This window comes from Melopsittacus undulatus, chromosome 4, assembly GCF_012275295.1.
Source record: "Melopsittacus undulatus isolate bMelUnd1 chromosome 4, bMelUnd1.mat.Z, whole genome shotgun sequence".
Taxonomy (NCBI): Eukaryota; Metazoa; Chordata; class Aves; order Psittaciformes; family Psittaculidae; genus Melopsittacus; species Melopsittacus undulatus.
The window spans coordinates 68,106,233-68,126,364 of record NC_047530.1 but is presented as its reverse complement, the minus strand read 5'-3'; the positions used below and the strand labels follow the sequence as shown (position 1 = coordinate 68,126,364).

Below are 20,132 nucleotides of genomic sequence, written 5' to 3'. Positions count from 1 at the left end.
CGCGGGGTCCTCTTAGGGGAGGGGGATCTGGGGAGAGCCCCAGGCAGGAAAACGGGCAGCGCGGATGGATGGGGGCTCCAGCTCCCCCCGCGCCTACCGGCGCTTCTCGCCTTTGTTCGGGCACGGCTGCAGCGGGGGCCGCGGGGCGGGGAGGGACGGAGGGAGGCTGGTAGGGAGGGACGGCTGGAAGGCCGGAGCCGGTTGCCCGAAAAGGCTTTTTTTTTCCCTTAACCCCCCAAAAAAGAACCATCCAAACACGAGAACTGGTTATTTTAATTATTTTTTCTCCAATAACAAAAAGTAAATTAAAAAGAAATAAAAGGAAGAAAACCCCCAGTAACTGCTAACACCCCTAACTCCCACCCCTTCGCGCAGACCCTGCCCCCGGCCCGCCCCACGCCGCGCACGGGGGCCGCGGGCGCGCAGCGCGGCGCCGCCCGGCCCCCCCGGAGGCGGCAGCGGCGGCGGGAGCGCCAGGGACCCCGGCGGCGGCGGCGGGGGGAGGCGGGTGCCCGGCGCCGCCCGCCCCGCATCCCGCCGGCCCCGCATCCCGCCGCGCCGCCGGCCCCAAATGGATTATCTGCGGCTGGTGCTGTCCTGCCTCGTCCCCCTGCACGGCTGCCTGGCCGCCGGCAGCGCCCCAGGTACGGCCCCTTCCCGGGGGGAGCCGGGTCCCCAGGGGTGCGGGCTGTTTTGACAGGTGGCTCGCACCCCGGAGGATAGGGGGAAAGGAGAGGGCTGCTGCTGGCGGGGGGGTTGGTTTCAATGGGAAATTGGGGAGATGGAGGCTGGGCGAGAAATAGTTGGCGTGCCTGGCGTGAGGGGCACGTCAGCCCGAGTTTATTCTGCTACGTTTGACGCGCCTGGCTAAAACTACACGGCGGAGCTGAGCTGGGAGGGAAAAGCAGTTGTTGGGTTTATCGAGCTCTAGTGGGGCTCGCCAAAGGCTCCCCGAGTTGGGTTGGTGACGCGTGAGCGGGATGCTCCGTGCCCGTGGCTGAGCCCTCTCCCTCCGTCTTGCCTCCGTAGAGCTGCTCCTGTCCGGCAAACTCAGCGAGTATGGAGTGATCGTCCCATTCAGCGCGGACTGCCGCGGCCGCTTCCTCTCGCACGTGGTGTCCGGCGATGCGGCCGCGGGGATCGGCGGAGCCGCCTGTCCGCCAGCCCAGCGCCCGTCCCGCCGCCGTGTGCCTCGCAGCCCGCTGGATGAGCCCCCCCAGCGCCGCGGGGCTGGCGGCCGCCTGCTCTACTTCAACGTCACGGTCTTTGGGAAGGAGCTGCACCTCCGGCTGAGGCCCAACCGGCGGCTGGTGCCGCAGGGAGCAGTGGCCGAATGGCAGGAGGATTTTGAGGTGCTTTTCCGGGAACCCCTCCAGCAGCGGTGCCTTTTCACCGGCGACATCTCCGGCATGCCCGGAGCCGCTGTCGCCATCAGCAATTGCGATGGACTGGTAAGTTCAGGAGGCCGGCGGGGCAGTTTGTGCATGTTGCCTGTGTTTCGGTGTGGTTTTCTCCTAAAAGGTGGATCGTCGTGCCCTGAAACCTGATTTTTTGGTGATGCTTTAAGTGTCTGCACCATGCATTGCCCTTTACTGACTGGCTGCTGTGGGTTCTTTTTCCCCACGTGGCTTGTGGTGTAAGCAGGGCAGGGTACTACATGTGCGAGTATGTGCAGCTGTATTTGTTTGAAGGTGTTGAAAATATTGCCTGCCCCATGCCTGAACTGCCTCCTGCCCAGAGATGGGCTGTGTCAGGTGCTGTTATGCCCATGGGCTCTGCCTCTGGGACGGTTACCCACACTGATGGTGGTGCTGCTTCAGCCTCACTCATCCATGTTTTACTTTGGGACTGCTTCAGGAACTTTTTCTCTGTTTCCCTCCTCTTAAATGAGACTGAGTGAGCTCCATCTCCCAAAATCCCTGCTAGCATGCAGTCTGGCTAAGAAGTTGCAAAGCATCTTTTTTTTGGAGGATCTCTTTTTTTTCTTCCATTCTTTTTTTCTAATTGTTCCATGCTCAGAGGTCTTTGGCTCCCAGCTCAGCATTGGTCACTTGCTGCCACAGCGCTTTAATTACTTTAAATGGCTCTGTTACCTCCTTAGCCCTGGCGTCTGCTCTGCCTGTGGGTTTCCTACTTTTGATATGGTTGAAGAATCAGCTCTTTTTTTTTCATGCCTTTGGCCCATTGCTCTTCAAACTTCCTTTGAGCCAATTTAATTCTTGGTTTAGATGCCAGGGTCTGCTGTTTTCTCCTGGTATCCCTTACATTACTCCTGGGTTGGAATAAATGTCTTATTTGCTTTGCCCTTTTTTTTTAATATACCTCTTTTTTGGTTGCTTTATTCTGGGACTTGCTTAAGCCAGTTTTGGCAGCTAGCACAAACATTTTGGCATTCCTTTCTTTTTATGCAGCGCCTGGTGTTACTATACAAGCAGAAATGACAGAGCGCACAGCTAGAAATACGTATTTCGCCTACATTTAGTAGGTTGGTTTTTTTTCCCCAACAATTTTAGCACGCAATCCACACCTTCTGAAACAGCTGTTTTAGAATTGTCTGAAGCTGTGAATTCGCAGAAATTTCTCCATGACATGGATGGTCCTGGGGCTAGTGAATTTGGGCAGGCTTGAAAGCTTGAAAGGTATTTCCTATAGCTCCAGCAAGCGACTAGTAGTGCTGTGTCTGGAATGAAAAACTGCTTTTTAAGTGTGCAGGTTGCATTGCAGATATCATTTCTGTTGGCATCATGAGCAAAGTGATGCTGGAAGCGGTTGGCAGCTGAGTCCATGTCCTGACACAGCTCAGAAGCTGTGAGGGTGGTGTTAGGGGGTTTCTCTTACCCAAAGATTTATGCAGCAGTTCCTGTCTTGCCATCCATGGTACCCCCAAGCCCACTCTCTTAAGCTCATGGAAAGAAGTGGCTCTTCTCCCAGGATCAGCAGCTCAGGGTGCTTGCTTCTTTACCTTTATTAACCCCGGTGCAGCCAGCCCTGTGGGAGCTTTGGTGCTGCTCTACAGGGTGAGATTAGCTGAGCCACGTTGTGCTGGTGTACGGGGCTTTGGTTGTCTGCAGGTGCTAAGGGCTTCTGCAGGGTGGTTTTGGTGCACCCCAATTTCCGAAGCTACCCTGGGACACAGTGTTAGTATCATGGTTACTGATGTATTGTCTTGCAGATGTTCTGTTTCTTCATGTAGAGCTCCGGCAGCATCAGGAAAGAGAAAAAATCGTATTTTTTTTTCCTTCCTGCAGTGCATCTATTGCTCTGTGGCCAACAAATAAATGCCCTGGCCTCAAGCAGCAATTTCCCATCATCCAGCAAAGCACATGTGGCGATTGCAGGCTGGGGGAAGAGGTCAGAAGGACAGAGCCTGAGCAGGGGTTCTGCTTCTCCTCCAGCAAAGAGGATTTTGTAATACTTTCAACGTAGCAGTTGGTTTCTGTCTTTCATGGATTTTTTGGCTGGTGTAGATTGCTGTACGGTCCTCTGGCTTAAGTTAGTCTGCAGCTTATATTTGCTGGGAGTTGTGAGACCAACAGGACCCCAAAAAAAGCAGTGAAAAGAGCTTGATTTAGCAAATGAAGCAAGAAACAACCAAAATGTGGTGATAGGTATGGATGGGATGGGAGGATAGTATTTGTGACCATGCTGTACCTCCAGCATGACCCAGCAGAGAAGCAGCAGAACATCCGGGAGAGATGTAAGGGGTCAGGACTGTTGATAGCATCATGCTAGATGGGGACTAATTTAAGGTGGGGAGCACTGGCTGTAGGTAGCTTTGTTGCTCTTTGATACGTATGTACCCTGAAATTGCTGTGGACTTTTGCTGGAAGTTATCCATGAGCTTCAAAAGGGGATTGCAGCTTTTGCATCCCAGTATAGTGTGTGTGGGAGGCACAGGACTGCACATGGCTGCTCTTTTCTGGTCAGAGGAAATGCTCTAGGATGCTGTGGATGAAGGCTGTGTACACAAAGAGATTACGCTGTGTATAAATGGAGACTGAGATTATAAATAATGAGGGGAAAAAAGAAACAGTTCTTGAAAAAGAGAGTATACATTAAGTCTTTCCTAAATCCATATTTAGCCATGTAAGTGAGCTGAGTTTTTTTCAGAGATGCCAAACCAATGGCACCTTCCCCAGCTGTTATTTGCTGCAGGCATCCACACATGAAAATCCAGTCTTTTCTTTGCAAGGGTGTCTCATACCGGAGTGGGAAGATGCTGTTGTCCATAATGTAATTTCAAAGCTGATGTAAGCCACCAAATTCCTAACTGGTAGTGTTAAGCAGAAATCTGCCCCATCAGACACATCTCACTGCAGTGAAGGTACTCCATCTTTCCATGCCAGCTTTAGTAGCGTGTGGTCAATCTTGTTGGTAGAGGTGAATGAAGAATTATCATCTGTAGGCATCACATTTGCTTTTTGTGGCTGGCTTTTCCCTGCTGCTCTTCAGGGTTATTTGCAGCAAACACCAATGTCCTGCAAACTGTAGAGCCAGCATTTTCCATCCCTGTCAGCTTGGCTTGGTTTGGAGGGATGGCAACAGATAAGCAGAGCACAAAGGCCTTCAGAACAGCAATTAGTAGGAAATGAAGGGAGAAAGAGTCCCCATAATGATGCCCAGTGCAAAAAGTGTGGCTTTGTCTTCCAGGATTTTCCTTGCAGCTCCTGAGCTATGGAGTTAATTTTGTGAAGAAAGAAAGTGCTGGTTTAAATGCCCAGAGGGCGAGATGTCCCTTTGGTTACATAGATCCCACTGTCCTCAGCTCCTTTTTTTTACTTGGAAATGAGAACTTTTCTCCTATGTGAAAATCCTAATTTTTGGCAGTGAGATAAAAAGCACTCTCTGTTTGCGCTGAAAACCTAATTAGTTAGTTAGCAGTGAGCATGTCTTCATGCCCTCACCCCATCAGGAACTGTATCTGAATCCTGGCTTGAGAGACCTGGCAAAGCCCAGATGGAGCAGCTCTCTGTCTGTAAACATCCCAAAAATCTCTTGCCTTGGCTCGAAGAGCAGGGAAAAGCAGTCAAGGAGTGCAAAGCGTTGTGTTAAATGGGTTGCAAAGCCTGTGCTGCGCAGAGAGGTACCAAAATAGTGATGGAGAACATGCTGTGAGTACTACTGCAAGGTGTGGTCCAGCTCAGTGCAGGGCAGATGCATCCCTCTACTGATCCCTCCCCGATGCCTTCACTGGGCAGTCTCTGGAGAAACGGGAGCAGTGGCAAGGACGGTGCCTGCATTCACACAGCCTGGCTTTCTGGGACTTTTTGTCCAAATTAAGTGTGAATCGTGTAGGAAAAATACATAGTATGCACGCAGCTGGATTCCCCCTCCTCGGCGCTGTTTGCCTCTCTGGCTGAGTGGAGCAGTTTTATGAATTTTTCCACATTTCAGCTGTGTTGAAGTGTCAGAATTTCCTGAATTCCTGTGGGAGTTGAAGCTTTTTACCCAGCGGTAGTGGAGGAGTTTTCTACCCAGAGTGCTGGGGGGTTCCCCTTAGCGAGGCTGGTGCCAGGCCAGTGGGGCCAGTTCATCTCCCATAGCCTGGGGAGACACAGGAGAACTGAGAAAGACTTCACCTACTGTGAGCTGGCAGAAATGAGTTTAGTGTTTTCCTTAAAAGGAAAAAAAAAGTATATAAAAGGCCATTTTCTAGATTGGAAATTACCTTTCCCAAGAGCTGCAGACAGCATCTTGTGTTAGAAATATTAGTAATGATAGTCCCACCTGGCCAGATTTCATTTGATTTGATGTTATTAAACCAAATAAAATTGGGGGCAGGAAGCACATGGCAAATTGATCATTGAAGATGGGATTGATCTCTTGGCAAGAGCCCAAGGAAAGCTTACTGTGGCTTTTTGGGTGGCTGGCCTCTCTTGCTGCTTCCCTACGGTTATAACCTTCACAAAATGCTGAAGTACAGCCTGAGCTACTCCTTTTTAAGGCTGGGCAGGTTCATGCATGCCTCTTGCAGTCCTGGTTTTGGGCTGGTTTGTTTTATTGTTTTATTTTTGTAAATGCCAAGGTGACTGCTGTGGTGTCTGTTTCATTTGTGAGGCTGCTCTGATCAGATGTGCATACAAGTCCTTGTGTTATCTACTTTGTCTGCTGGTCACTGCTGGAGTCAGCAGCGTGTTACATCCTGCCTTTGGGAGAAAGCACAGGTGGGAAAGTCTGGGCTGCTTTATTTCTTGAGACATATATAATTAGTCATGAGCTATAGAGCAGAGCAAACCCAAGTGGGCCATGGGTCTGGACCAGGCTCTTTCATATTTTAATCCAGCCTTGTCCCAGCAAGGCAGCACAGCTTTTCTCCAGCCGCCTGATTCAGCAAGTCCTGCCTTTTGCCATAAACCCATAAATTGGCTTTGGGTGCCTTGTCCTGGGTGAAATGTTTCATGGCAGGGCTGTGAGGTGGTAGTGGTGTCCCAGAAGACCTTCTCCTGGGACAGGGGTGGTTATTGTGCAGCCGGGCTGAAATAGGATGCTGGCCGGGGTACCGTGCCAGGTGCATTCAGGTAGTAGGAGTGCCGCTCCAGCCCAAATTTGTGGTGATGTGCAAGCTGGAAATGTGGTGGGAAATCCTTAGTGTAATTTGTATGTATACAATCCAAGCATGTTTGTGATGCCTGTATCAGATGCTCAGAGCTCTGCCCTTCGTAGCTACTCATTTTTGGTTTTTAAGCAGTGGATGCCCACCTTACATAAAGAGCAGAGGCTTAGACCTGCCCCATCGCCATGTACTTGCCCAGCCATCACTGCACCTGACCTGTGGGTTGACTCTGCCTTGATCTCTGCCTTATCACCACCGCTTTGCATGGTGCTCCAGACTTCTGGTTAAATTTGGCAGTGATTTTCGTCTCCTTGGCTGGGTGTGGATGGAGAAGTCCTGTCCTGGTGACCTGAATGTCGCCTGTGGGCATGACCGGAGATACGTGTGTCAGGCAAGTTGATCCTAGCACAACTGCCTGTACTTGGATTCCTCGGGAAGGAGGTAAAATGAAACCAGCCAAAGACCTCCTTTCCAGAGGAGTTAAGCAGCTAATAAAACCCAAGTGGAGCAGGAAATTTGATGAAGTCTAACAGAGCCAGGTTGGCTGATGCCAGGATGAATGCATCAGTACGTGAATGCGAGGGAGATCCAATGACTCAGGTGGGCTTGGAAGAGCCCCAGCTTTGCCTGGCTGTTTACAGAGCCCAGCTTATGTCTTTGCACTGCTCTGTGCAGTATATATAGAAATCTTCTATTTTATTTGATGAAAACAGTTCTAATACCCCCTCCCTGATGAGGACTCCGGTAGGTACATTCTGTTGAAGGCTTTGCTGTGGAAGAGATCCGTACTTTCCAGCTTGTGCTTTCCAGCTATTCAACAGCAGGCAGCAGCGGGCAGTGCCAGAGGAAGGAGAGCGTGTGTGTGCGATGGAGGGAGCTGTGAAAAATGCTGGGCTGGGGGGAGCTGCCCGTAGGATGGAAGCCAAATCCCAGTGATCCTTTTGCTTCCCTGAGGTCTGAGCTGGCTGGCGCTGCGGGGTGTGAGTGCGCAGGCTGATGTAAGGGAGATTTGGTGGGAGCTTGGTGTTAATTAGGAGCAGATTGGTAACCAGGACAACATTACCAGCGATGTTTGCCCTTTCATTCATCTTCCCTGTGTTAGGGAGGTGTAGTCATAATGCTTTCCAGCTTCTCTTCTGAAGGGGTTTCCCTGTGTTAATTCTCAAGAACTCCACAGGTCAGAGATGATGGTTTCTTTTTCCTTCCGTCTTGCTGTGACTGCAGACTTGTTGATGAAATGGCAGGTTTCCTCCCTGTCACCAGGGGCATGGGCATGGAGTAGGGAGGTGAGGTGATGTGGGAACCCCTGCAGCCTGTACCCCTCATGTACAGGGTTAGGCAGGAAAACTCATCACTGGTGAGAAGGAATGGGGTTCCCTAGCCATATAAAGACATAACTGGAATTATTTAATTTTTTTTGTTGGTTGGTGTCATTCTCTGTTTCTTGTTCCCCCCCTTTTTTTTCCATCTACAGAGGAAATTAAGGGTCATCATACATGAACATGGTAATGGATCCATCCCAGTGTCATGGAATAGCAACAAGACAGTTTATTTGGGATGCCTTTTCCCTTTGGATTCATGCATGTTCTGTATCAATCTTTACTGAGTGTATTGAGTGCATATGTACATGTATGTGTATATAAAAACACATCTTTTTTTCCCCCTTTATTTCTTTGTGGAGTCCAGGCTGGCCTGATTCGGACAGACAGCAATGAGTTCTTCATTGAGCCCCTGGAGAGGGGGCAGCAGGAGACAGAGGAGCATGGGAGAGCCCACGTGGTATACCGCCGGTCGGCCATCCGGCAGGATGGTGCTGAGCCCCATCAGGACCTCCACCCTGAAGGTAGGGGCTGCTGGAGTCTATTCTTTACCAGAATTGATCATAATTATTTCTTGGGGGGGAGGACTTCCCCTTCTACTTGCTCTCTGGCTTGTACATCTTGCCCTATGGCTTTAGGCTGGCTTTACCTGCCAATTGGGTCATCAGTGAGAATAAAGGAAAGAAAATGCTGGGCTTTTGCTGGGAACTTTGAAATTCTTCAAATTTGGTTAAAATTGGATGAATTATATATATGAGTTATTCTTTCTCTTCGTCAAAGAGGTAGAATTTCACAGGTGGGTGTGATCAGGCCCATGGATGCTCACATCAGCCTTGGGATGGGAAGAAGAGTTGGGACTTGTGAGTGAAGAGGTCAGGAGGAGGCAGACTTGGTCTGACTTTGCTGTGACTATGGCTTGGAGATGTAGGTGCTGCAGTCTTGATAGAAATCCTTCCTTTTCCCCACGTTCACAATTCATTTTGCTTCTCTAGTGCCTTGTCCATTTTTCTTTTTCCTTCTTTGCCTTGAAGGAGAAAATGTGTCTTTTTCTTTTTTATGGCATCACTTACCCATGTGCTGCTCTCTATGCACATAAATCGCCTGCTGACTTCCCCTCTCACCCGCACAAAACCAGGCACACCCAGAAGTGTTTACAAGTGTGGGGTCAATGCTGTACAAAAGCACTCTATAAACCTATTTATATTTACGCAGAGGCATTAAACTTCCCAGCATTTATTCACCTCCAGTGGCACCATAATCTGCTCCCTGAGTTTTAATAAAGTGTAGAAGTTTTGTAGGATGTGCTCGTTGGTTTTGTAGCATCACTCATGGAACTGAGAGTTTCAAAGGCACTACAAGGTTACGGGATGAAGGATGTGATGAAGGGTGAAGCATGGAGCTCTCAAGGAGCAGCTCTCAGCTTCACAGGCATCCTTCCCAGCTATCCAGCACCTCTCCACCACCATCCAACAGAGAGTGCAGGACCATCATATCGTAGATGTGTCTTTTAGTGGTGGTGGCCCCATTAAAGAGCCATTTTCCCACTGCAGAGCAATGATGAATTTGTATTTTTTTGGTGTTGCCATGGTGTCAGGTCACCTCAATGGCTGTTTCTTGTTCTGCCCCCTATGCCTTGCTCAGTGTCCGATGTGCGAGTGGGCGATCTCCCCAACTCCCTGGAGCTGATGACGGAGCGGCTGGGGGATGCGGAGCGCAAGAGGCGCCATGCCAGGAAGGATGACTACAACATCGAGGTCTTGCTGGCGGTGGATGACTCGGTTGTACGCTTCCATGGGAAGGAGCATGTCCAGAACTATGTCCTCACCCTCATGAACATAGTAAGGCTTGGCTACAGGGGGCCATGGCTCCCACCCCTCCCTTGGTTTACTGCTTTCCTCATGCTGAAAATCTGTTAGCCTGAAAAAAAAGAGGATTGGGAAGGGAAAAGTGCTGCAGGAAGGGCTGACTGTGCATTCACACAGCCATCTCTGGCATTTAATAGCTGTGGCAACTGAAGTGGTAGAAAGCAGATCCCTTTTCTGTTCCTCTCCATCACGTTCCCCTGGCCAGTGGCAGGCTCTGGCATCATGGTTGCTGTCACTGCCTGTTACCTGAGCCCAAGAGCATCTTCTGTATCTCCTGGCCAGAACCATTTTCTCCTCGTCACTGAAATCTCAGCAAATGCATAGAAAAAGAATGGTTGTTGATTTTTTATTTTGTACTTATGAGGTTTATTTTGAATAGTATTTGTGGATAGGGGAAAGATTTTTATAGATTTTCAGAAGCTTTTTCTTGGAAAACCTGGGCACCTTGAGGACTAGTCAGATGTGCTTGAAAAGGAGTTTATAGCAGCTTTAGAGCAGGCCTGCTTCTGCATCTCTCCTCACCCAGTGGCACAGGGAAGCCTGTGCTGATTCCCTACACACCTTTTCTTTCTTTTTAAAGATAAAAATGTACATATTCCCCATGTCCTGAGAGATGTGGAAGGATCAATATTTATTCAGGTAGTCATCTTGTGGAAGGTTTGCTCTGCCAGCACATGAAGGTCTGCAAATAGAGTCTGCTCTCAAAGATCTCTCTTGTGTGATTTCCCATTTTTGTTTTGTTTTCCATGCTTTATGCTTGGTTCTATTTATTTATTTTTATTTAAGTACTCTTTTACATGGTGATGGAAAGTGTTTGAAAGGCACAGCCAGCTGAGAAATAACCAAGCTGTAATGATGCTTTTGCTTTTTGGTTGCTTGGTTGGGTTTTCTTTCTGCCATGGTTGGCCAGCTCAGAGCCATATTCCCAGAAATGAAGGGGAGATTATCAGCATAAGGGGTAAGGATTCGCAAGATTAGAGGCCAAGCGTAATATGGACGATCCCAAATAGGGAAGATGTTGGTTTTAAAAAGCAGATGTCTTCATTGCAACATTTTACTCTCCAGTGCATTATCGCAATGCCTGTGGTTGAATGCTCTCAGCATCACTTCAGTTAACTCTATGAAAGTTTCTGCGGTTTACTTATTAAATCCTTCTGCAAGGGAGAAGCCCCAGGGTTGCCCGTTCTGACCCCAGGCTCTTCCCACGTTATGGGGGTCGGAGATGATGTCATTTTCCCTTTCCGATCTCGGGGGGACATTTGAGTGCCTGGGGATTGTCAGCTCTAATCAAAAGGTTGGTTTTCAGGCGCATTTCATGGTTTATACCCCGCGGGCAGGACTTTTCAGGGAGTGAATGCACGGGATGCTGTGCTGGGAGAAGGGAGGACTGCTGCTATTCAAGTAAAGGCAGCACTGGAGACTTTAATGAATTAAATAAAGGGAGGGGAAAGCAGCATCAATAAAAGGGGGGGAAACAGGATAATGCATGCAACAAATACTTCCCCCAAGTATTATTTCCTTCTATATATTCTTCCCCCACCCCCTTCCCCTTCTTTCTTTCTGTGTTTAGTGTGTTTTCTTTCCAGCTTTGCTGTGACCTCCGTCTTCCTCCTCTTGACGCTGCCTTGTTTCCTTACCGGCTCAGATTGCCTTGAAATACCCGATTCAGCAGAAAAAAACCCCTGCTTTCTGGCCTGGATGGCAGAGGGAGAGAAAGAAAAGGGTGCTGGGGTTGGCGGGGAGGAGTGTGCTGGGACCACACAGCTGAACACTAATCCCGTTAGTTGGAGGCAAGGGGAAGGAGGAGAGGCTTGGCCAGCTCTCTTAATAAGGAAAGGACTTAGTGGGTTGGGCTGGAGTACACCAGGGAGATGCTGCATGGTAGCCAGCTGGAAAAGCTTCTAGGAGTTTTCTTATCAAGATACATCCCAAGAAAAGGGAGCAGCTACCTTGGAAGTTGATGATAAACTTTACTGTCCTTCACTGGGGTTCTCATTGGGTGCCAAGTGGGTGATGGGACTCATGCCATTTCCTGGTGCTGCCCTGGCTCAGCTTAAAATGATGCTGCTGTAGGTAGGGTCCCAGGGCTGTCCCTGAGACAGAACTCCTTTCATTAGGAACTTGGAGTGAGCTGAAGGTCAGTGATAAATGATTCATCACGGAGAATTTTTTTTAATAACTTCCGCCTTATTTTGTTGCCAGAAATGTGGATACCAGGCTTTTCATTAAACAGTGCTGGGAAGCTGACATCAGGATGACTGCTGCTTTTGTGCACCTAAGAGCTTCTCTGCAGGCTGCCTTCCTCCCTAGCTCCCAGCCCACATTCCCAGCCTGCCATTCTCTTCTTTGCTTGGGCACTACCAAAGGATTTTGGGTCAGGTTGAAGTGAGTGGGAAGTACCTCCTTGGCCATTGCTTGCTGTGTATGCTGGAGAAGGTTCATCTGAGCATATCTCTCAACTCTGAGCTGAGCATCACTGTGTCCACCCTAGCAAAACCTGGCCCCCTCTCTGACACTGGACTTTTGGGATGAACATTTGGTGATGTGGCAACTGGGGGAAGCTGTTCCCCTGTGTTGCTTGCTGCCCATGGCAGGGATTGAGATGCTGTTGAGGCAAAATTAGCATCCCCCAGCCACCATGACTGCAGTGTGAGAGTACTGAAGAGTGGAAGAAGGGCTGGGAACCAGGAGGGATCAAGCACCCCATAAGGGGAACTGGGGAGAAAATGTTCTATGTCCTACTTCGCTTTTTGGCCTCTTGTCATTCAGCTGGGATCCTTGGTTTTCTCCTCTGGATTTCCCACTGCTCACCCCTCTTGAGGCTGGGGGATGGTCCCACACATAGGAAACCAAGCTGTGGGCTATTTTAAGCCTTGCCCTGGTGTCAACTGGTTTGTTGGGGTTTTTGTAGGATGCTGCCCATGATTTGGTTAAGGATGCAAAAGTACTTGGTGTTTTCCCATTGTTTCAGGTTTCTAGGGAAACCCTGTGAGTCAGAGCCCTTTCCATGCTGGAACTTGCTTGTCCCCTCCAGCACATGGGCTGCATTATTGTTCCCAAGGGCTGAGTGACAAAGCTACTGAAACTGTGGAGCAGAGGGTTAGTGAAAAAAAAATCAAACCTCTGGCTTTAGTTTCAACCTGGGATAATCCGAAAAGCCAGGCCAGAGCATGGATTCCTCGAGACACTGATTTGGTGCTGTTTCAGGAGGGAGGCCAGTTGAAAATAATGGGCAAATTACAGCCCTGGTATATGCGTTTTTTCTTGGTGCTTCATGTGCCATCTTGCTAACTGATAGTAACAAAAAAATACCTCTGATGTCTCTTACACATGCACACACTATTTCCCACCCCCTCTATAGGCTTATGTGTTTGTTGCTATGTTTTTGGGACAACATAGCCTGTTGTGTAGAGAGCTGTGATAAAATCTAGAGTTTTGCTCCGCAGGGCAAACCTCTCCTTTCCTCCATTCTTCTGCATTGAAAATGCAGATGAAGTGGATCAGCCCTTACAAAGGTGCTCATGGGGTGTGCACCCCTACAGGGGATGCAAGTGTATGTAGCAAGCCCGATAATGTGGTCAAGGGACTTTTCCCTCAGTTCCTAGCCCCCTAGTCCCAGAACACAGGCTTGGGATGAATCCACCAGCATGAAAATTGAGTGAGGGAATAAAAGAAAGGAGCTTCAAGATGACTTGGCTGTTCTGAGTGAGCGATCTGGGGTTTTGAAATGTCAGCTATTCTGCTGGTTTGGCAAATTCTTCTCGTGTCTCTCTCTTTGTTTTCTTTCCCTGAAGAACGGCGAGGTCTAGACATTTCCAGTGCGGTTTGCTGTCGAGATCTTGCGTCTGGGGCTGCAGACTCAGGGTTGGCCAGAGGCTTGCAGGGATTTAGGTAGGCAGCCTTTCTCATTCCCTGAGCCAGCGAGGGTCTGGGGGAGGGTCCCATGCACTTGGCAAATTCATCGAGCATTTTGGAGAGGATGCGCAGGGTTTTCATGTTTGTGTCATTCTTTGTAAAGCATTATTGCTGCCCCCTTGACATTGCTGGCTGGGGGCTTTGGAGTTGCCTGTGGAGGGTGGTGTGGTGTGTGTGTCCCCCGTGGGCTGGTTGTTCTTGCTGTTTTGCCCTTAATGCACGTCCAGTTTTGAGGGCTGTGCTGGTTGAGGTGGAAAAAAGAAATCTAAAGTTAAATAGGAGAGCATTTCTTGCCAGGTGACAGTATTAAACAGGCTGGGCATCTAACCATGTGGGCGAGAGGGATAAGACCTTTATCCCATCTGTCTTCAGGAAGGCAGGTCCCTTTACTGAAGCCCTTTGCTGAACAGGTATTTTCTGGGGGGGGGTGTGTGTGTCTCTGAAGACATTGACTCATATAATGGCATCCACAGAGGGCAGGGGGAGTGGTGCCAAGCCTGCAAACTGCTCTCTGGCCAATTTCCATCCCCTCTGCTGGCTTGAACCAGCTCCAGGGTGGGCTGATGGGGAGCAGGGAGGCGGTGCTTGGCCCCCCTAGCTCTATCCCCACTTCTGCTTGCACAAGCATAGTGGCACTGTTGCCCCTGCTGATGCTCCCCCCCTAGAAACCTGGGGACTTTGGTGTTACAGCCACCACAGCAGCAAGCGCCAAGCCCTTTGGATTTTTGTTTTATTTCTTTCTTGATCAATTATTTTTATCTGGGTTTTAAGGGAAGTCTGTAGCCTTGGGCAGTCTGGTTCCACATCTGCTTTCTGAATTAACTGTAAAGGTCGCTGCTGAGCTGGTATCTGTTAGCTACAGGTCCCAGCCTAAATGCTGCTCTCCCCTAGACAAAACAGGGGCTGGCGTTTAGGGTTAACCCTTCGGTTCAGAGTCTGGAGCGGTGCCTACTCGCTGCTATCTGGAGGAGAGTGGGGTTTAGCACTGCTTTAAAAGGAAGATTTAGGGGATTAAATCCCATCTTAGAATAATACAGCTTCTTGTGTCTTAGTCCCTTAATGAGCTGTTTCTAAGCTGTTCATGGTCCTGCTGCTGTCTGTAACCAGTTCTAACAAGGCTGAGGAAGAATGGGCCGTTCTGGGAGGGTATTGATGAGTTTGTTTATCAACGTCTGTGGAAAGTATTGCTGTTCCCAAACCTGGGAACTGTTTGTAGGCACCACTGGCAGGAAAAGGTATTGCTGAGTGGAGGTCTGCATGGCAGGGCAGCTGGCACAGATCAAGATCGTGTCCCAACAGCACCTCTGCTCTTGTACCTTCCTCCCTTGGATGTGACCCTCTGCTTCTTTTGCAGGCTGGGGCTGCCATGCAGCAGGTTGTCACAGAGCACCCTTTCCTGCTGCTTGTGGGATCTGCTGAGCATCATGCCAAAATACCCTGCGCAGCCAGGAAGGGGGAGGTCTGCACTGTTCTCTTGGATGCTTCAAGTCCCGGCGAGGTCAGGCAGTGGCTTGGCTGGGAGCTCTGCCTGGCAGACAGGTCCATAAGGGAGGAACATGGTTCATCCCAATGGATTGAGGGGTGTTTGGGAGCAGGGAGCAAGCAGCAGCATGCCAGTGGTTGTTCCTGAGGTGCTGACTGAAGCAGTGATTTAATGATGCTGTAGCTCCTGACAAGTGCTGGAGGTGAAGGAAAATGCATAAAGATTTTGGAAAGTGAAGGAAATGGCTGCCTTTTCCTTCTTGTTCCCTGAACCATCCACCAGGTCTGGCTCTTCAGGGGCATAATGTATTTTTCATTTCTCTCTCTCTTCCCCATTTCTCACCCTTTTTTATTGCCTATTATAGGACATGAATTCAGGCTGAAATATTCTCTAAAGGGTCAAACTCCTGATGTGGAACTTCTCAGATCTGCTAACATTTAATTCTGGATGCCATAGCCTCCTACATCCCAAACCCCAGGGCTGAGTGTGACCACCTGGGATGCTGTGGCTTCTTGCTGGGATGGATGCCTCACAATTTGGTGGGACTGTAGGTCTGAGTAATGTTTGCAAGTGGGAGCCCAGCTGCAGCACTGCACGACCTTCCGCCTGTCTGCGCATATCCCAAAAAGGATTAGCATTGGAAGAAATCCATTGTATTCTCATTTTTCTTACAAAATGCCTTTAAAAGGTGCTGGTGCAGCGTGAGCGAGCATCCCGACTGCCATAAGCAGGGGTGAGCTGAGGATGGGTTGCACAGTGTTATCTTTCCAAGCTGATGCAGAAATTACCCTGCAGGGCTTGCAGCCTGTACATCCAAAGGGAAACATTAATGGGGACAGAGTGTGATTTATTTATTGATTTTTTTTAAATTTTGTTTTGTTTTAAAATCAGTTTTGCTGCATTCAAGATGTGTTGGGCTCAGCACCTGCATTACCTCTCTGTAAAGCTTGGAGCTGTTCCATGGGAGTATTAGTTGTCATGGAGAAACGTTAATGCTGGGTCTTTGGATTTAAAAATGACCCAAGTGGGTATTTCAAACAGATACACAGCCTATAAATCAGAGGCCTCATAAAGCACTCGTGCAGTCTGGAAAGCGGCTGACTTGGATTTGGGCAGCAGTGAAGGGGTAGTTGTCACCCAACCCTCCACTTCAAATACAAGCTTAAGAAAATCAAAAATATGAAAAGGAATGGAGGACAAAAATGAAAAAGCTCCATAAATCTGGGTTTCTAATACTCAGCTAGTCTGGAGAGCTGTGATAGAGCTGAGGCACATTAGTTCTCTCTTGGACAAAGCTGAAAAAGTACATTTTAATGTAAACATTAATTCTAGTCAATATTTAAAATGGTTTTAGTTTCACTTCCTTGAGTTCTGCCATGAACCCCCATTTTTGGCAGTGTTCATTTTGGAGACTTTTGGGGAATAAGAAAGTCCCATTCTCTAAAATTTCTCTTTCTCTTTCCCGGGCTGTATTTTCACACGTGCTTTGCAGGAGGGTGAGGGCTGATGCAGGGTCTCCTGTGCTTGCATGGGTTTATGGCTGCCAGTTCAGTGCCTCTGGCTGTCACTATGCTGAGCTCGCAGGGACCTTTCTCATCTGGAAGTCTTCTTCCCTTGGTAGCACTTAGGATTAGAATTGTTTATTCATCCTAGAAACTCATAAGGAAAAGGTTATAGCTCATTATTTCCTTTGAAAAGTCATTTTAATAGCCGATGTTGATAGATATCTTATTGACTCACAAGCCATCCCTATTCTTTTCATTGTGTTGTCTTCTCCTGGGGTTTCTGAAGCAGTAGGTCAAATTTGACTCACTGGTGTAACTGAGTAATGCCCTTGCTTCCATACGATCACTCGCCTCTCCCCAAAAAGCCATTTTTTCTTTCCACCAAACACAAGGATGCTGGAGCCCAAAGTGTTTCCTTCCATCTGAGGAATTTGTACTCTGAATGGGGCAACAGCTCATTGCAGGATGCTTGGTGGTGCAGGCAGCCCCTGTGGGAAACACAGCCCTTCCCTGCTCTCTTGATGGGTGATGTCATTGACCATCTCAGCCACCCATCCTGGGGAAATTTGGCTTATTGCAGCCTGGCTTTTTGTCTGTATGGGTTTTATACAGGGGAAAATAATAATAATAAAGAAAGAAAAAGCCGGGGAGATGAGATCTTTGCACCTGGTGTTGTGTGGTCTTGGAAAGCAGGATAGGATGCTGAATGTGGGAGCATGAATGACAGGAGGGATCTGAGAGCTGGGATCATCTTAACTTCTGTTTTATTTCCCTCCCTTCTTCAGGTGGATGAAATTTACCATGACGAGTCCCTGGGTGTTCACATCAACATTGTGCTGGTCAGGATGATCATGGTGGGATACCGCCAGGTAAATACAGTGCTTGGACACGATGAGAAGAAGATGCTATTCAGGCTGGCCCCTGCTTTTTAGCTGCTTTGTTGGCTCAAGCCCTGCCCCATGAGGAAAGGAGGGCTGCAGAAATGCAATGTAGGCGCAGCAGGCAGGTGCTGCTTCTCTCAAGGCTGGCAAGTGTGCAGTGACACCATGGCTTAGAGTCTCATCACTGTAATATTTAGCACTTAGGTAAGCACTGGCTTGGAAGAATGTGGCTGTTCAGGTCATCTGTCGAAGCCCAAGTGACAACTGTGCTGAGCAGGGGTGAATTCAAACCCTCATCTGGCTGGTTTCTGGAGCCTGAAGGTCTGGAGAGCCTATAGCTGCCCAGCCCCAGGGCAAAGAGAGCTCATTGGGGAGAAGACAGGTGACTGTAGTCAGCCTTTATCTGCTTGTTCTGGGTGTGGGAAGAACTGTGAGGGGCTTCCTCAGAAGCTGGAGGATGGCAGTAGATGATGAGACTAAGGTGGCTTCCCAAGGTGGTAGGAGGTGGATATTAGTGAGAAGAAGCCAAGGCCAGGATCTCCTGTGTCCCAGGCTTGGCTTGGCAGTCCTGGAAGATTTCTCTGGCTGTCCTGCAGCTCTCAGGTGGCTTGGGCATGGACAGAAAAAATGTGGGAAGGTTTCTTGTGGTTTCTCATTTATTTTTTAAGGCTTGCTTGAGCAGAGCAGGCTGAAGATTTTCTTTAAAACAACTTGATTTGTGATACTTTTTGTGGCAAGCCCCCATCCTACTTGAAGCAGTTTTGCAAGTGATTCAACACGGCAAAGTCTCTGTGTGTGGTCCACAAATAAGACCCATGAGGTCTTGGAAAAAACCCTGCTTGTTACAGAAATCTGCTTGGCTGGAAGAAACCCACTGCATTCTAGAGACTCGGGGATGGTTCTAAGGGGCAGGGACAAGGACAGAGGCTGGCTCATCTTTGGAGGCTTCTGGGGGACCATCATCTCCATGTGAGAAACCCAGTCATCCTCCCAGCGGTGAGAGCTCCTCCCAGCAGTGTTAGTGCTATGGGCTGGAGGATGATAGATGGAGGGGAAGGGATTCAGAGCTGTGGTGTTACAGCCAGTAACCAAAGAGAGGAGAACTGAAGGGCTCTGTTTACATGATTTATCCTCCTAAAAGCCTGTGCTGGAGGCAGCTGCTTTGTCTGTGACATTGCTGCTTGGGTTCAGGGGATTATGTGAGAAGTAATGAGCAGATGGTTGAATCCAGGAGAGGTCTCAGCTCACTACTGCTTAGGTCTGATGCTTCCTGAGCAAGGCCTCCTGCAGCTTCTTGTCTTCCACCTTGCGCTTGGTGGGATTGAACCTCAATGGCTTCCACTCAAGGGCCAGAGGAATGGCAATATTTCTTACCTTTCTTCCTACTGCTGTGGTTCAGTGGGTACCTGCCTGAGAGCATAATTTATTTTATAGAACATAATTTATGGGGTGTAATTTTGCAAAATGCTTACCTTGAACAACAAAAAATGATGGACAAGGTGACAGCTATGAAACAGTCCTAGACACTTTCACCTGCTTTCTACCAGAGTCTTGGTCTCTGTAGGTCAGGTTTTATGGGGAAGCATTGCTTTGCTTATTGCTTCACACCTTGTGAAGTCTTGATGAGGAGCTGGAAATCTTAGGCCTCTTTGGATCCCAGCTGCTGTCTTCTTTTGTATACTGCTACCCCAAGCACTCCTGTGATCAGAGAGGGTCATATACTTTCTTGTATGAGACCACATCCATTTGTGGGAGTGATTTCTTTGGTGTTTTTAAATTTTAAGAAGTGTAAGATGCCTTGCAGATGCCAAGTGTAATTTTGGTGCTTCTAATGATGGAAGCATTGCTTAGTAGTCTTTCCAACCCCAAAACTCTGCTGCAGGTTCCTTCTCCTCCACTAACTTACCCATCTCTTTTTTTTCTTCTGTTTTTCATTCTTTACCCAGTCAGTCAGCCTGATAGAGCGAGGGAACCCATCTCGGAGCTTGGAGCAGGTCTGCCGCTGGGCTCACTCACAGCAGCGCTCCGACCCGAAGCATGCCGAGTACCATGACCATGCTGTATTTCTCACCAGGCAAGATTTTGGTCCCGCAGGTATGCAAGGTACTGTATTTATCTCGATCAGGTATGTGCAGTTTGCTGGGGGAAAGCCAGCAAGGGGAGAGGATTTCTTGCAAACACAGTCTGATTCTTGGCCAGCAGGGTCCAGAAAAAGGTTATAAAAATTGGTATTTTTTAATGTGAAGTAGAAGAAAGAGCTAATGCAGAGCATCAACCTGAACATATAACAAAATCATCTTTATTAACTCTGCCCTTATTGTGGCTTCGTGTACCAAACCTCCACTTGTCCCAAAGTGCCTTAAAAACGTTTAAAAATAACATTAAAAAGATGGAATGCAATGGAGAGCTTCACAGGGCCAGTCAGTCCTTTCTATCCTCTGGAGGAACCTTCACAATCTGGTTTCTTGGTCCTATTAGAACTTGGGCCTGGGAGCATTGAGTAAACCTTGGCCCAAAGAGGCGGTCTTGCTGCATTCTGCAGGGGCAATGGCAATAGTCCTCTCACCCTTCTGGTGCAGGAGCTATGCTGACATGGTCTGAGAACTTAAAG

The 20,132-nt window shown here is 48.7% G+C and overlaps 1 protein-coding gene across 3 annotated transcripts in view; it reads left to right on the top strand.

Annotated features, from left to right (window-relative positions):
• The first annotated feature begins 541 nt into the window (after positions 1-541).
• The window catches only part of ADAMTS14 (ADAM metallopeptidase with thrombospondin type 1 motif 14), a 37,026-nt gene continuing 17,435 nt past the window's right edge, over positions 542-20,132 (top strand). For 2 of the 3 annotated variants that reach the window (XM_034061836.1, XM_034061834.1), the window contains exons 1-6: positions 542-644; positions 1,030-1,451; positions 8,240-8,396; positions 9,514-9,710; positions 17,426-17,509; positions 19,468-19,624. In XM_034061836.1, coding sequence (XP_033917727.1) covers positions 572-644; positions 1,030-1,451; positions 8,240-8,396; positions 9,514-9,710; positions 17,426-17,509; positions 19,468-19,624 — 1,090 coding nt within the window. In that variant the 5' untranslated portion in view covers positions 542-571. The remainder of the gene's footprint in view (positions 645-1,029; positions 1,452-8,239; positions 8,397-9,513; positions 9,711-17,425; positions 17,510-19,467; positions 19,625-20,132) is intronic. The other variant, XM_034061835.1, reaches the window with a different exon arrangement.